This window comes from Somniosus microcephalus, chromosome 12, assembly GCF_052327205.1.
Source record: "Somniosus microcephalus isolate GS21.2 chromosome 12, FLI_Smic_1.0, whole genome shotgun sequence".
Lineage (NCBI taxonomy): Eukaryota > Metazoa > Chordata > Chondrichthyes > Squaliformes > Somniosidae > Somniosus > Somniosus microcephalus.
Window position 1 is genome coordinate 134,432,051 of NC_140998.1, and position 16,889 is coordinate 134,448,939.

A 16,889-nucleotide genomic window follows, 5' to 3' on the forward strand; every position below is an offset into this window, starting at 1 on the left:
ACAGGTCCCCACAGCAGTCCAGCCAAGAGCTGGGAAAAGCTCTCATGCATGTGGTTGACAAAGTTGAATGCATGGCAACATCTGGGGATTCAAACCCTCAACCACAGGGCTACACGGTGGATGTTTTGATTGAGCTGGTCATAACTCATTTCTAGTGTTGCTTTGGTGGAATTGCCAGGAGAGAGTGAGAAAATAATTGGTGCTCAAAATGGTTTGCCTTCGTGAAGTGAGATGGGGTGGAGGGCGGGGGGCAGTGGGCATGGCCCCGGTGCGCTAAATAAAACTGTTGAAATCATTATTGCCTAAAACCTGATTGTATAGTTTGGATGAGCCATAATTTGTGCTGAGATGTGGGACCTAAGATTGTTTGCCAACGGGGTGTTTAATTGAACATGCTGCAAACACTTTTGAAAGAAAGGCAATGGCCAAAGAGTGAGTGATAGTTTACATTTATGAGGAATGCATTGCTGTTGTAAGCATGGCACATTGACAAGGACGCTGAGATTTCAGTTCTGCATCAACAGGCATTAGAGTTTGTTTTTAAAAAGAGGTAATTTAAAAACAAGGTTTCTGTCTATTCCGTCATACTGTAGCACAAAAATAATTAGTTTATACTTGGGAGAAAAATATGCAACTCATGTTGATCTTGGCTGGGAGAGTTTGATGTCCTGCTGTGAGATTCCTTACAGTGCAGTGACATAGGGTGAAACGATTGGAAGAGGTGTTATAAGAACATAAGAAATAGGAGCAGGAGTAGGCCATTCGGCTTTTCGAGCCTGCTCCGCCATTCAATAAGATCATGGCTGAACTTCTTCATCACTCCACTTTCCTGCACTATCCCCATATCCTTTGATTCCCTTAGTATCCAAAAATCTATCAATCTCAGTCTTGAATATACTCATCGACTGAGCATCCACAGCACTCTGGGGTACAGAATTCCAAAGATTCACAACCCTTTGAGTGAAGAAATTTCTCCTCATCTCAGTCCTAAATGGCTGGCCCCTTATCCTGTCCTGGGAGTGTATTCTGGGTGAGCTGCATAAACTTGTTGCTAGCGATGTTTTTGCTATTTAAGAGGAACTAAATGTTGATTTCATTTGCCTCTTAATTTTTCAGCACTCACCACAACTTGTCACCAAACCTCTTCATTACATTGGTTGTCAGTATTCTGAGTATGAGACTCCTCCTATTTCTCATTGTTGTTCTCTGTACTGATCTTCCCAGGGCACATCCGCTCGTGGCTGACTGAGTGGGCAGATGGGCAACCTGTTCCCAGTGCCACTCTTCAGCTAACTGCTGGGAGGCTCTCAGCAATTGACAGTTCTTTGATTCCCCTCCTGTTAGATCTTTGCCTGTTGCCAGTGGAGGCATATTGGGAATTGGATTTTGGAATCCTTGGTTTTATATTTCGAGGCATAGAATACAAAAGCAAAGAGGTAATGTTGAACTGGTACAAGACCGTAGGCCGCAGTTGTAGTTCTATGTACAGTTTTGGCCATCCTATTATGGATAAGGTGTAAAAGCAATGGAGAAGGTGCTGTGCACATTCATTGGGATGTTACCAGGGAAGAGGCGGTTATAGTTATGAAGAGAAACTTGAGAAGTTAGAGCTATTTTCACTGGAGCAAAGAAGATTAAGTGGAAATCTAAAAGATTATAATGTGTTATGATAGTCATACATTTGATAGATTGCTTCCATTATTCAGTGAGACAGTAGTGAGAGGGTAGAAATTTAAGATAATCAGAAAAAGAATTCAAGCAGAGGCCAGAAAAAGGTGGGTGGTTGGAGTGTGCAATTCTCTGGCACAAACCATTGTTGAAGCAGAGTCCATAAATTGCTTTAAAAGGGAATTAAACATTTGCTTGAAAAACAAATAATAAAGTATGAGCAGTGGCAAATGATTGGCAAATGAAGTTCAACACAGATAAATGTGAGGTATTACATTTTGGTCAGAAGAATAGGGAGGTCACATCACTTGGAGGGTGCGTGTCTAGGTGGGGTAGAGGAACAAAGGGATCTCGGAGTACAAATACACAAATCAGTAAAAGTTGCAACACAGGTTAGCAAGGCCATAAAAAAGCAAACCAAGCACTAGGGTTTATTTCTAGAGGGATAGAATAGAAAAGTAGGGAAGTTATGCTAAACCTGTATCTAACCTTGGTTAGACCACACTTACAGTACTGCGTACAGTTCTGGTCGCCATATTATAAAAAGGATATAGAGGCACTGGAGAGGGTACAGAGAAGATTTACAAGGATGATACCAGAAATGCAAGGGTATACATATCAGGAAAGGATGAACAGGCTGGGTCTCTTTTCTCTTGAAGAAAGGCTGAGGGGTGACTAAATAGAGGTCTTTAAAATTATGAAAGGTTTTGTTAGAGTGGATACAGAGAGAATGTTTCCACTTGTGGGGAAGAGCATAACTAGAGATCATCAATATAAGATAGTTCACCAAGAAATCCAATAGGGAATTCAGAAGAAACTTCTTTACCCAAAGAGTGGTGAGAATGTGGAACTCGTTACCACAGGGAGTGGTTGAAGCGAATAGTATAGATGTATTTAAGGGGAAGCTGGACAAACATATGAGGGAGAAGGGAATAGAGGGTTATGCTGATGGAGTTAGATGAGGAAAGACGGGAGGAGGCTCGTGTGGAGCATAAACATCGGCATGGACTGGTTGGGCCGAACGGCCTGTTTCTGTGCCATATATCCTATGTAATCCTATGTAAACAGAAGAGTTCAATTGGAAAAACGACTGGTGTAGACTTGATTGGCCAAATTGGAAAAACGACTGGTGTAGACTTGATTGGCCAAATAGCCAGTTTCTGTGCTGTAACGTTCCGTGAAACCTTGGTACTCATTTCTCAGATCCAGCAATTCGAGCTAGGCTTGAGTGATGTGTGGCATGGCTCTCATTAGCAGTAACATCTGCTTGGGAGACAGCAGGTGATCTAACATCCTTAAATAAAATAGGATCCATTTTGCTTTACTACCAAAACACTAATAAAGCCTCAAAAAGAGTTAACTTAAACATACTAGCGACAGAAAAGATCCTTTTTCGCTTGAAATCTTTCAGATTTGTATGTTTGATCCAGCTGTCTTGGAAATTCACGTTGATCAATGCACTAAGAATTTTACAATGGCATTGGTCCTACTGGCTCTTTGTTAGCAAAGCTTGCTAACATGCCAGTACTTATCCAAGATTGTGAACTGGATATCTTAATTTGTCAGTGTAATTAGCTAACATTTCTAGCTAACATTTTCATACTTTTCAAATCCTAGAGAGGCTTTTTGTATATTTTTACTGTATCCCTCTGAGAAATGACAACATCCAACCGCAGTATTTCAATGTACTAAATGTCCTCTTGTCTACTCCAGTGAGATATTCAGAAACACCACCCTGGCTTAATCATGCTAGTGAGAATGAGTTTATCCAGAGTCTCAAGTACATAAGAAAAAAATTAAGGATTAAAAAAAAGAGATTTGGCCTATTGCACTCAGCTCTCTCGTATTCTAACTCACCCAGCCCAGCATCCAATTGATTTTTTGACCTCCCCTAATGGCTTTGAGTCCACTATCTTAATCACTCCAAAAATGTATCACCGTTTGACTAAAGAAACCTTTTCCAAGATCTTTTTAAAATTTAAGTTTAGGTCCATCTGACTGATCTCGAAGAAATATTCTAGATTTGTCTCATATATACCTTTTAATATTTTATGTACCTCGATAAGGCTGTTGCCCCTTTATCTTTAGATTATAGAGGTTAAGCATGTCTAATATTGCCTCGTCTCCATTGCACTTCATTCTTAGGCATTAGAACAGGAGTAGGCCATGCAGTCCCTCGAGCCTGTTCTGCCATTCATTGGCTGATCTGTACCTCAACTCCATTTACCCTTCTTTGATTCATATTGTTTGATGCCCTTACCTATTAAAAATCTGTCAATCTTAGTCTTAAACTTCAGTTGACCCAGCATCCACAGCCTATTGGGGGAGAGAGTTCCAGATCTCCGCTACCCTTTGTGTGAAAAAGTGCTTCCTGAATTCATTCCTAAATGGCCTGGCTCTAATTTTAAGTTTTTTGCCCCCTTGTTTTGGATTCCCTCACCAGAGGAAATAGCTTCTCTGTATCTACCCTATTGAATCTTCTTTCATTTGAAACACCAAAATTGGATCACCACTCAACCTTTTAAACTCAAGGTAATACAAGCCAAGTTTATGAAACCTACCCTCATAATTTAACCCTTTAGGCCCTGCTTTGTTACTCTACTCTGCACATGTCCCTATTGAATCATGGTAACAAAATTATACACCATATTCCAAATGTGTCCCAACCAATGTCTTGTAAAGCTTCAACATAATCTCTATGGACTTATATTCCACGCCAACATTCCCCGCCAGCATTCTATTATTATATATAAATTGTACTGATCATGTTCAGGGGGGTATGTTAGTGCTGGAGAATGGAACTCTCCTCATTTCAGTGTCAGCATTAAGCACTTCCGGATCAGACGAGCAACCCCAATACACCAATGTGACATTTTATTTTCCATTTCCCACAACAGCCATCCTAGGAAGGCCACTACCCACTAGGAATTGCATTAAGACTGCTCAAATTCGCATCACACCGCACTGCCAGTCAGCAGACACACGTCCCATTAGCCTGGGTTGAATTTGAACCCAGGTGCCAGAGGTGAAAGGCTAGTGTCCAACCCACTGGGCATCCAATTCCTTTATTTGCTTTTTTAACTGCTTCTCCACTCCAATTGATGCATCTACTGTTACTCCAGCTCCTGATCTAAATCGCCCTGTGCTAATTCTATTCCATATGTTGCTCATTTTTTTTTACCCAATATGCTTTAATTTACTTTTTGCCCAATTCCTAACTGAGCTAACTCTCCTGAAAATTGTTCATTGTTTCCTGACTGCTCTCCCTATTTTAGTGCTGTCTGTAGATTTCTGCAACCAGATAAGAAACAGGAGTCCAAACATAGATCTGCAGTGCTCCACTCAGCACCTCCCCCAAGTCTGACACCACATCTCTCCCAAGTGCTCTTACAATAAGAGTTTCCCAGCTTCTTATCCAATTTCATGTTCTGTCCTGGATCATCCCCATGGCTTTTACAAAGTAGTTACTACAATACATTCTAATCAATGAAACAACACCAATGGCATTTCCACCTCTGCAAAATAGGAAAATGAGCCTCTTGACTAGATTTTATTCACCAGTAACATGAAAACTTGACAACTAAAACCTGGTGAGAACCAGCTTTGTGAGTGCGTCTCACAGGGCCCTTAAATCTCTTAATTTCTTCATTAAAAAAAAAATACGCTCAAGTTGAAGGTTGTTAGCTTTTGGAAATGAAGCACTTCCTATTGCAGGCATCCAGGGGCATCCAGCATTCCCAGATCAGGGATAGCACTGCCTGCTTGGAGGACCCCAGCAAAATGGCGATGGCCACTGTGACGGTAACTTCTTGCCATCCATTTTCAGATCGCTACTTCCCTGTTTCCGCCAATCAGGAGGCCTGGAAATTCAGCCCATACTGTGGACTTTACACCATTGAAAGTGTTAAGTATAAGTATGGACTTGCATCTTTGTCGCTGCCTTTTTAAAAAAAATGTTGCTCTTGCCCCCCGCCATCCCCCCAATTTTGTCCCCATCTCCCCTGAGGGCGGTGACTGATGCTGGGGTTTAGTTCCATTGACGGCCCTCTGGTACTTTACTCCAATGACTGCTTTTCATGCGTGGAACCTGGACAGTGAGCACCGGCAGGTTACAGAATCATAGAATTATACAGCACAGAAGGAGGCCATTCGGCCCATCGTGCCTGTGCCGGCTCTTTGAAAGAGCTATCTAATTAGTCCCACTAACTTGCACTTTCCCCATAGCCCTGAAAATGTTTCCTTTTCAAGTATTTATCCATATCCTGTTACCATTGAATCTACTTCCACCATCCTTTCAGGCAGTGCATTCCAGATCATAACCGCTCACTGAATCATTTTTTTCCTCCTCATCTCACCCCTGGTCCTTTTGCCAATCACGTTAAATCTGTGTCCTCTGGTTACCAACCCTCCTGCCAATGCAAACCGTTTGTCCTTATCTGCTCTGTCAAAACTCCTCATAATTTTGAACACCTCTATTAAATCTCCCCTTAACCTTCTGTGCTCCAGGGCTATTTCACCCTTTGGGGTATCACAGTTGAGTCCAACTTTGCCCACACGTGTGCCTTCCAGCAGGGGTCACCGGATAGCAGTAAAGAGCAGGAACCTTGCATTAAAAAAAAATGTCCATCCCTAATTCAAGGATGCAACTGTCTCTGAGATGTGGGCACTGCATTTGGGTAAATTCGAACTAGGTTGACACTGCAGTTTTCTAATAGTATAACTGTAATCATAGAAGTGCAGCTGCAGGTATCCAGCACCAAATTTATTTTTATTTATGTTCTTTTCTCCATCATTTCTGGCCCTCTTTCCCATGGTATCGATATCCTCATATTCCATGAATGAGTTCTGGGACTTACACTGGCAGTTATTGCTGACGTTTAACCAGTTTAACAGTTCCATCGCTTAAACCTGCAATGGTTTGTCTGCAATTTTTGTCATGGAAAATATATACTTGTATTGGGTGGGCAATCACCTGCCACCGAGTAGTTCCAAGTTTTTCTCCAATAGGTGCAGGGCCATTGCCAGTACCCCAAACATGGACAAACAAAATACCGGCATGAACTGAATCCAACACTTCCAGTTTGTAAATACTGTAAGGCAAGCGGTCTGTTCTAGAGAGTTCCAGATTTCCACTGCCCTTTGTGTGAAAAAGTGCTTCCTGATTTCACTCCTAAATGGCCTGGCTCTAATTTTAAGACTATGCCCCCTTGTGCTGGATTCCCCCACCAGAGGAAATAGTTTTTCTGTAACTGCCCTATCGAATCCTTTTTATCATGTTAAATATTTGGATTAGATCACTCCACAACCTTCTAATCTCAAGGGATTACAAACCAATTTATGCAATCTGTCTTCATAATGTAATTCTTTAAATCCTGGTGAATCTCTGCTGTACACCTCCAAGGCCAGTATATCCTTCCTGAGGTTCAGTGCCCAAAACCAAACGCAGTACCCCAGATGGAGTCTGACCAAGACTCTGTACAACTGAAGCATCACTTCTACACTTTTGAATTCAAAACCCCTTGAGATAACATCCCATTAGCCTTTAGATTACCCGTCCAATAGCTTTTAGTGATTTGTGTACATGAACACCTAAATCCCATTGCTCCTCCACAGCTCCTAGTCTCTCGCCATTGAGAAAGTCTTCCAATTTGTCTTTCTCTGATATAATATGGATAACCTCACACTTCTCCACATTGAACGTCATCTGCCATAGTTTTTCCCCACTCACTTAGTCTGTCTATGTCCCTTTATAACTTCCTGCTCCCATCCACACAACTTACTGTGTCCCCTAACTTATTATCACCTGCACACTTGGATATACAACTCTCTATTGCTTTACCCAAGTTATTAATATATATGGTGAAAAACTGAGGCCCCAGTACAGATCCCTGGGGAACACCACTTGTCATATCCCGTCAATCAGAGAATGATCCCTTTATCCTATTCCCTGTCTCCTACCTCACAACTAATTCCTGACCCATGTTACAAGGTTATCTCCAAATCTGTGCACTTTCATTTTTCATAATAATCTCTTGTGCAGAACCTTAGCAAGTGCCTTCTGGAAGTCTATATAGACAACATCCATAGACACTCACCTATCCACCTTGCTAGTGAGCTCCTTACAAAATTCAACTGGATTAGTCGTACATGATGTACCCATCACAAATCCATACAAACTCTTTGATCAGCTGATATTTGTCCAAGTGCTCTGTCACTTTGTTTCTGATGATAGATTCCAGTAGCTTCCCCACAATTGATGTTAAACTGATAGGTTTGTAGTTATTGTCTCTTCCTAAATAATGGAATGACATTTGCAATTTGTCAATCCCAATGACACAATTCCTGAATCTAGGCAGCTTTAGAAAATTATGACTAATGCTTCAGCAATTTTCTCACCTATTTTTTTTAATAACCTAGATGGAAGCTATCAGGTCCTGAAGATTTGTCTATCTTAAGCCCCATTATTTTCTTCATTATCCTTTATTTTACTTGTATTAAATCTACTAAGTCCCTCCCCTTGCCTTCTTTTTAAGTCCCCTTCTAGTACTGGTATTGTATCCTCTGTGTCCCCTGTGAAAACAGATACAAAGTATTAATTTAACAAGTCTCCCACTATTATTATCCATGACAGTTTTGCCTGCACCTGTCTTTAATGGGCCCATATTCCTCTTTACTGCTCTCTTTCTCTTAATATCTTTATTAAAAAATTACAGTTAGCTTTCATGTTTCTTGCAAGTTTTTTTTCATATTCCCTTTTTGCACCTTTCTTTGTATCCCTTTGCTGCTTTTTATAGCTCTTCCAGTCCGCTGGAGTTCCACTTTTCATTGCATTTGTGTAAGCCTTTTCATTTAGCTTGATTCTGTCTCTTAACTCATTTGTTGACCATGGTTGCTTGTAAGAAGGAGGAGGTTCTGCCTGTTATGAGACAAGTCAGAATTTCTCAAATGGTGGAGACCCACTGGAGTCGGGTCTCTATATTTTTTTGGGGGTCCTGTTGGATTTACGGTAGGGCATCAGCAGAATTCCTGAGGAATTTTGGCCACAAGAATTGGCTGACAACAGAGAAAGGGGTGGCGGTGGAAAACCTGAGGGTGTATTAAGGCTGTGTACAGGTTGAAGGAGAAGACTGATGAATGGGAACGAAGTGGGAGATTGGGGACTGACAGTTCAAAAGGGGCCAAGGCTGTTACACCCTGCTCCCTCCTCTTCTCCAGTACTGCCAGATCCCAATGCTCTCAATCTGTCACACTCCAGCCCCACTCTGGTGCTTTATCACCTCTAGACTTGACCATTCCAATGCACTCCTGGCCAGCCTCCCTAGTTCTATCCTCCATAAACTTGAGGTCATCCAAAACTCTGCCGCCCATGTGCTAACTTGCACCAAGTCTTACTCACCCATCTCCTGTGCTCGCTGACCTACATTGGCTCCCAGTTAAGCAATGCCTCGACTTTAAACTTCTCATCCTTGTTTTCAAATCCCTCCATGGTCTCGCCCCTCCTTATCTCTGTAATCTCCTCCAGCCCTATAATCCCCCATGACCTCTGCATCCGCCTATTCTGGCCTTTTGATAACACTCCTGTGAAGCACCTTGGGATGTTGTATTACATTGAAGGCGCTATATAAATAAAAGTTATTGTTGTTGAAACTTTCTCCCCAGTCTTGCTGGTCCCCAGGATTCTCATCCCCAGACTCTTTCCTCCTCACTCGCTAGTACTCACTAACCCCTAGACTGAATTCCCAGTGTTTCCTGATCCCAGAATCAGTCCTAATATTCCCAGACCGAGACCAGTCTTCCCAGTGCTCCCAGCCTATGGGACCTTCCCCTCAAAATACTGCTATGCCCTGAAACCCTATCCCACTATTGCCAGGCCCCATGCCCACTCCAAATGCTCCCAATCTCCAGGGCTGTTTCCAAAGCTGATAAGTCTGTATCTCAGTAACACTACTTGACATAACACCCCTGTTCTTATAATATCTTTGACACATCAAGAGCAATGCCACGAGAGAACTGCTAGTGTTTTATGATAAAGCTTTGAAATGGTTAGAGATAGCTCCTTTTTTAGAAAAATGGTTAATATTTTTCGATTTACATATTTCTCTGTTTAAAGCCAAGTCTTACTACTAAGGGAGCGCTACACTGTCAGAGCTGCCGTCTTTCAGATGAGATGTTAAACCAAGGCCCCGCCTGCCCTCTCAGGTGGACGTGAAAGATCCCATGGCTCTATTTTGAAGAAGAGCAGGGGAGTTCACCCTGGTGTCTCTCAACCAATATTATTAAAACAGATGATCTGGTCATTATGACATTGCTGTTTGTGGGACCTTGCTGTGTGCAAATTGGCTGCCATGTTTCCTACATTACAACAGTTCAAAAGTACTTCTTTGGCTGTAAAGCACTTTGGGACGTCCTGAGGCTGTGAAAGGTGCTATATAAATGCAAGTCTTCCTTTTCATTTAAGGTGCTGGTTCACAGACCAAGGCAAACCTTACTAACAGCAATCTCTTGCACTGAATATCAGCCCTGGGGACATCCCAAATCCAGGCAGAGCAGCAAGTTTACTGAGGGCCATATATGAAGCGGGAGTGGAACACAAATGGCTCCTGAGCCATGCTGTGCGTACCACTGGATCAACAACGACAATTTGCATTTATATAGCACCTTTAACCTTGTTAAACATTCCAAGGCACTTCACAGGAGCATGCTCAAACAAAATTTGACACCGAGCCACATAAGGAGATATTAGGACAGGTGAGGTAGGTTTTAAGGAGCATCTTAAAGGATGAGAAAGAGGAGGTAGAGAGGCAGAGAGGTTTAGGGAGGGAATTCCAGAGCTTAGGGCCCGGGCAGCTGAAGGCACAGCTGGCAATGGTGGAGCGATGAAAATCGGGGATGCGCAAGAGGCGTTGGAGGAATGTCGAGATCTCGGAGGGTAGTAGGGCTGGAGGAGGTTACAGAGATAGGGAGGGACGAGGCCATGGAGGGATTTGAAAACAAATGAGAACAAGGATCAACTCAACTGCTGTGCTGCCAGGCTGATCTTCAGTTTGAAACTTCTTTCCCCCACTATATGCACAAAGTAGTCAAGGTACAGACTTGTTTGCGCAGTAACTAAATTATGCATTTTTTCTCCTTGGTTGAACAGGTCCAGTGCCACACATTCACAGGATACTGTTGGTGTGTTACTCCTGATGGGAAACCCGTGAGTGGATCTTCGGTTAAAAATCAAACACCTGTGTGTTCAGGTATTGTGCGTTTGCTGGAGTGTTTACCACATTACCGTCACTTATTCGAGCAATAATGGATGTTTGTGTGTGTTCGTATTTTGCCTCGATAAACTTAGGACAGGCCCAATTCAGGATGACACTGAAAGTCCATTTTAACTCGACTCTGCACGTTTGTTGTTACCATCAGTCATTCTGTGAAGAACTTTCACTTGCATAGGTGCTCTGCTGTGTTATTTTTAACCTTGAATACCATTGTAGGCTGACTGCAGTTTCTTTAACAGTTAAACTCTGTCGGTATGTTTTTAAGTTGCACAGTAACAGATGGTTATGACATGCTCTGACGAACCAGTTTTGTGATGCTGTATGATTAATGAAGAAAGGTTGAATGTACAAGATACTCTGCTCAGAATGGGGCCTTCCCTCAGAGGCGAGTCGAAATTGTTGTTTTTGTTGCACAAAAAACTTGTCCCACTTTACTGTACTTGAAATGATTTTCATAAAACAGACTTGCTGTGTTAAGGAGTGATGGGACACGGGATCTTCCTCCAAACCCCTCCCCCTGTTGTGATCACACATGTGGCTAGTTTTCAAGCTCAACGGGTCCGTCGAGTGGAAGGAAGATTCCATGGGAAGTGGGTTGGGGGGGGCAAGAAAATATTGAAGGGATGGTTGAATTGCGCCACTAGTGCGCAGTGTGCTGGTGAGCTCAAGAATGACATTGGCGATGATCTGAGAACAGCTCATTGACCCTACTCTTCCAGTTGTGAAGTGGTGTGTGACATAGAGCAGAATCTAAAGGAAAGAACATTTTTTTTCGGATGCTGCTGTAAGCAGTACAGACAATGACTAGATACACAAAAGATGCCATACTTTAAAACGGGTAGCAGGGTGTAAACTGGATGGACACAAGATTGAATCCTGGGGCTCCCTCATTTATTTATCTTAGTTATTAGACATTGAATGGAGGTCCACCTGGACGCGAGGTAATCCCGTGGGCTGCCTTTTAAGTATACGCCTCCTGCTGGCTACTCACAGGACAACACGGGCAATGATTATAGAGAAGCTGTGATGAAGACTGTCCCCTGTTTCCCCGCTGGGGGACGGCAGTGAGGGTTTGACAATGGCAGAGAAATGAACCAACATGGGAATGGAAAAAGAACACAGATCTTGAAACAGTGGAAAATGTCGATGAGTACAAAGCAAAGGTGCTGGCAGTAGTCAGTACTGAAAGAGTTTAACTGATGGATTAAATGTCTTCCGCTAACAACTGGCTTGCTCTCTATTACATGCTGTTGTAAATGTAGCTGGGGGCTGTCCATATTTAACATCTCTTTTTTAATATGGCCTGGGAATTATACTACGCGACCCTGACATGTGAATCCTCAACTCATTTATACCGAATACCTTCCTCAACCATTTCAAGGGAGATGTTAACTGATTTAAAGTATAACAATCGGGTGAACACCTTTGTTCCCACACCAGTACCCACAGTGTCAGGAGTCGAGGAAACAGTCTTTGCTTTGTGATTCTTAGCATCTCTCCAAAGTGAAAACAAAAATGATTTGATGTATAATAGTGCTGATACGGAGTATTAACTCCCTCCTTTTCAGAGTACTGTCTGTATTTGGGTGAATATTATGGATGGCCCCTTATTGTTTGTTACTGTGCTGTTTGGTCGGATATACACATATAAAAGTTGATCTTTTTTATTTTGAAGGTTCAGTAACCGATAAGCCCTCGGGCCCCAGCAGTTCAGGCAGAAAAGGTGAGTTGAGTTTCTTCGATTTGGTTCAGCTGTTTCTTCTCCCTGTCCGGTTATAATGCATGCTCACAATTACTGCGGCTTTTTAGACTATTGAGCAAGAGGAGGAGGGGTTTCGCTATCCTTACCCATGACTGCAAGACCTGGTGTCCTTTTTTTAAATGAAAAAAATTATTTCATTGCATCGTAGCTCTATCGATGGAGAGTTTAACTGTTGGTTGCAGGTTGTTGGTAAATGTGGTTCATGCGTCTATTCGATATCTGGTGGAGAGCCCCTCTTGCAGCCATCCTGTTGCTGAAAGAACTATAGTAAGGCTGTAGGGTAGATGTTTGTTCCTTTCGGGAGTACGCCCCTCCCCCAGTATAGTTTATAAATGTGCTTGACTTGAGTTTGAAATGTCTTGCGTACGCGAACATGATATTGCGAATTCGCCCGTTATCGTACAAGTGTATTATTTTAAATTTGCTAGTGAATTGATTTCTGTGCCATGCTTAGAGAAGGCACCGTGACCCTGAATGTTTGATACTACCATTTAATAGAATGCCGGCAGTGCCCTCCTTGGAATTCTGGGATTTTGCCGGCAAGGATTTTTCCTGCGCTGTAGGGATCATCTGCCAACTGCAGTGGCGCAGTGCGCTGGGATTGGCGGGATGTGAGCTTGTGCCCGTGCTCCTGCACTCTGGCATGTTTCTAATCTCGGCAGCGTCACTTGGGCAAAGTACTGAGCAGGGGCCCAATGATTGCGCTCAGGGAGGGAGGGTGAATTGAAGGGAGTGCTCCCATGTACTGCCTGGCAGCTGACTTCAGACTTGCATTGGCAAAGGTTCGGAGTGGAAACTCTATCTGTCCCTTTTGGCTGCAGATGGTACGAGGCAGAGGGAGACCCATGTGTGGAACAGGTGGCGGGGGTGGGGGTGGGGGGGTTGGGGGGGGAAGTAATTGGCTGCCACCAAGTAGGTTGTTGGATAAAATGGGGGAGGGAGGTGCATAACACCAACAATTTCTTTATTGTTCCCAATCTGCAGTGATCGAGGGTGAAGGGCAGTTTCCTTTGCATAGGTCAGAGCATTTTTACGTCCATTTTTTAAAACACGTATCTTCCTGCATCATTATTGGTTTCTCCCCTCTCCCGTTTCTCCAGCTGCGACACTGCTGTTTTGAGATGTCCTAAAGGTTTGCAGGCAGGCCCAGGAGTGGCTTGTTTGTCGACCTGTGCTTCCTGGCCACCACTCTCTGCTGATGGCTGAGGTCAATGTGCGCTTGATCTCAGTGCTGCATCCACTACAGTGCCATTCTTTAAACCTGTCGGGCCAGGGTTCCTACTCCGGATTGCTAACCCGTGAGCTCTACTGGAAGCGCACATGTGGATGTCGGGTGAGCACGAAGTTAGTCCCTGTTGTGAAGCTGCCGACGTGCACTGAATAACCTCACATACAAAAGAGCTTGAGAAGCTGCCAGCTGACAATGCCTTGGCCTGAGTCAGCGCATTGAGGAGGAGAAGAGGGTGGAAATTTTAAAGAAACTGTCAGCTGGCGACTGCTTATCATGGGATAGCAGGCCCATCTTCTGACGCTGCAGACTGTTGGGGAGTTGACGTTGCTCTCTAACATAAGCAGAAGGCCTGTGCTGCAGAATTCCAGTTCCTTTCCCAGTGGAATTCCAATGACCCTGATTGACATTGCATTAAGTGGTAGTGCTGACATTTATTTACGTGAGAAAAATCTGTTTCAGGCACTGCGAGAAATATTGAAGTGAATATGGCCAGTTGTACAGGTTGTCAGTGTTGTTTTTGCATGCACCAATTAACACCATTATTCAACAGTAGAGTCCTGACTGAGGTAAACATTGTGCTGTGAACTGAACAATTAATATTGTCATTGCAGGGTACAGTGTAAGTTAAGTTCAAAATGGCCAGCCATAATATGGTACCTGATTCAACAGCTCAAGGGGTCAAGGACTTAACTCCCAACCTGAAGTCCAGAGGCTGGCCGTCCCTGTCAGTGCAACTAGTTTTGGGTGAATCTCTGTCGCTCTCATGTGGCTATTATATGATCCGTGTGACAGCCAGGGGTGTGGAAAATGAATACACCATGACTCCTCCATTATTTTACACACTTCAGTTGAGACTCCTTATTGATGAGAAAGCAGGAATTGATACCGACTGTACATTGCCCAGACCATCTCATCTTCCTGACTGGAGGAAGACTGTTGGTGGTAAGTGGTCTGGGAGTGGAGAAAGCGAAGAAAAATATAACACTGCCCTCCCCTGAAAGAGATGGTGCCACTGTGCTTTTCTCTCCCTAGAATCGCAGACTGTTCCAGCACAGAAACGGGCCATTTGGCTCATCAAGTCTGTGCTGGTATTTTTCTACACATCAAGACTGATCCCGCTGTGCTGCTCACTTCCCATGCTTTTCAATATTCCTTTTTTTCAAGCAACAAATTATTTTTTAAAAGAATTGATGGACTCTGCTTCATCAGTGGTTTCTGGCAGAGAATTTCACATCCTAATCACCCTCTGTTCAAATATTTGTTTTCCTACCTCCCCTTTAATTCTTTTGGTGATTACCTTAAATTTCTGTCCTCTCATTACTGTCTTGCTTCATCGAGGGTGAATGAAGCAGACACATTGAACTATTGTAGCTCCAATAATTTTATTGGTCACTTGCCATTTTCAGATTGTTATTGGACAGTTTAGTTTCTGCACATATTTGATGAAGATTGTCCACTTAGAATCATACAGCACAGAAGGAGGCTTTTCGGCCCGTGCTGGCTCTTTGTAAGAGCTATTCAATTAGTCCCACTCCCCTGTCCGTTCCCCATAGCCCTACATGTTTTTCCTTTTCCAATTCCCTTTTAAAAGTTACTATTGAATCTGCTTCCACCACCCTTTAGAAGGTATTTTACAATGATTGGCCCCTTTAAAGAGCATTTATCCTGGCTGGCATTTTAAATGTTTGTTGATAATCTCCATATGCTCCCAAATAGCACCTCATTCGAAAAGATAATACATGGAAAAGAAACAGACAGCAGTGAGTGTGTCTGTTTTACACTAATAACACAGAAAATCATCGAGAACCCAAGACATTTTTTTCTCTCCAACATTCTGCCAGGTTTTGAAAAGTTTGTTGATAATCTCCACATGCTCCCAAAGGAACACAAAGGCATAATATGCGAAAGAAAGGCACATAGAGAATGCCAGGAAGCCACAGACATTTTGTTTTCTCCGTGCCCCCTCCTGAAGACAGACCATCTTACAGGGGTATGGGCTGCTCCCGTGGCAGTGGCCTTTCAGTACATTGCCCGATTAGCCTTTATTCACTTATGAGGCTAGACAGTGAGGTGCCAGCGGACTATCTGTTTGAGTGCGGAGGAGATCCCAGCTGAGTCTGATGCTGCCTTTACCTGCTGACCACGTGTGCACAATCTCCGGCAGCTGTTACTGGATAGTGATCAGCACTGGCTGTTTTTGTTCTCCCCCTTTCCTACCCCAGGCCTATTGTCGTGCCCACGGCAGCTACCCTGGTGGACACCGGCAAATATTTTTTCCTTAAGTCTTAGCTGTTTTGCTAGAGTAGATAGGGAGAAATTGTTTCCACTGGCGGGTGGGTCAGTAACCAGAGGACACAGATTCAAAATAATTGGCAAAAGAACCAGAGGTGAGATGGGGAGACCTTTTTTTAATGCAGCGAGTTGCTATGATCTGCAACGCACTGTCTGAAAGGGTGGTGGAAGCCCATTCAATAGTAACATTCAAAAGACAGTTGGATAAATACTTGAAAAGGAAAAATTTGCAGAGTTATGGGGAAAGAACTAATTGGATAGTTCTTTCAAAGAGCTGGCACAGGCATGCTGGGCTGAACGGCCTCCTTCTGTGCTGTATCATTCTATGATTCTGTCCACCTGAAGCTCGATACAGACCCTTCAGGCTCCTACAATTAGTTGCACTTTCCAAACACTGCTCATAAATCTACAGTGTGCAGCCCCATCTAGTAGACCATTTACTGGAGCTGTGAGTTTGTTGTGATGGCTTTTTACCTCCTTGACCACCTTGTCTTCCCTTTTTCAAACCGTTTTTCTTCCAACCTTTGCTTTCATTCCCATGTGGTCCGCTGCACAATATCCTGCAGTTTGGGAAAACATGGGATGGTTTGGGCTCAGAGCTTCCCTTCTAACCTCAGTCCGCGCTTTCCCCATCGCCAATGTGCAGGAGGTGACTGTAAACATGGCACTT

General features: G+C 43.3%; 1 protein-coding gene across 6 annotated transcripts in view; it reads left to right on the top strand.

Moving 5' to 3' along the window:
• Window positions 1-16,889, top strand: part of smoc1 (SPARC related modular calcium binding 1) — a 628,567-nt gene that overhangs the window by 36,982 nt on the left and 574,696 nt on the right. For all 6 annotated transcript variants that reach the window (XM_086003604.1, XM_086003599.1, XM_086003600.1 and 3 more), the window contains exons 4-5: window positions 10,811-10,910; window positions 12,610-12,657. In XM_086003604.1, the coding sequence (XP_085859730.1) occupies window positions 10,811-10,910; window positions 12,610-12,657 (148 nt within the window). The remainder of the gene's footprint in view (window positions 1-10,810; window positions 10,911-12,609; window positions 12,658-16,889) is intronic.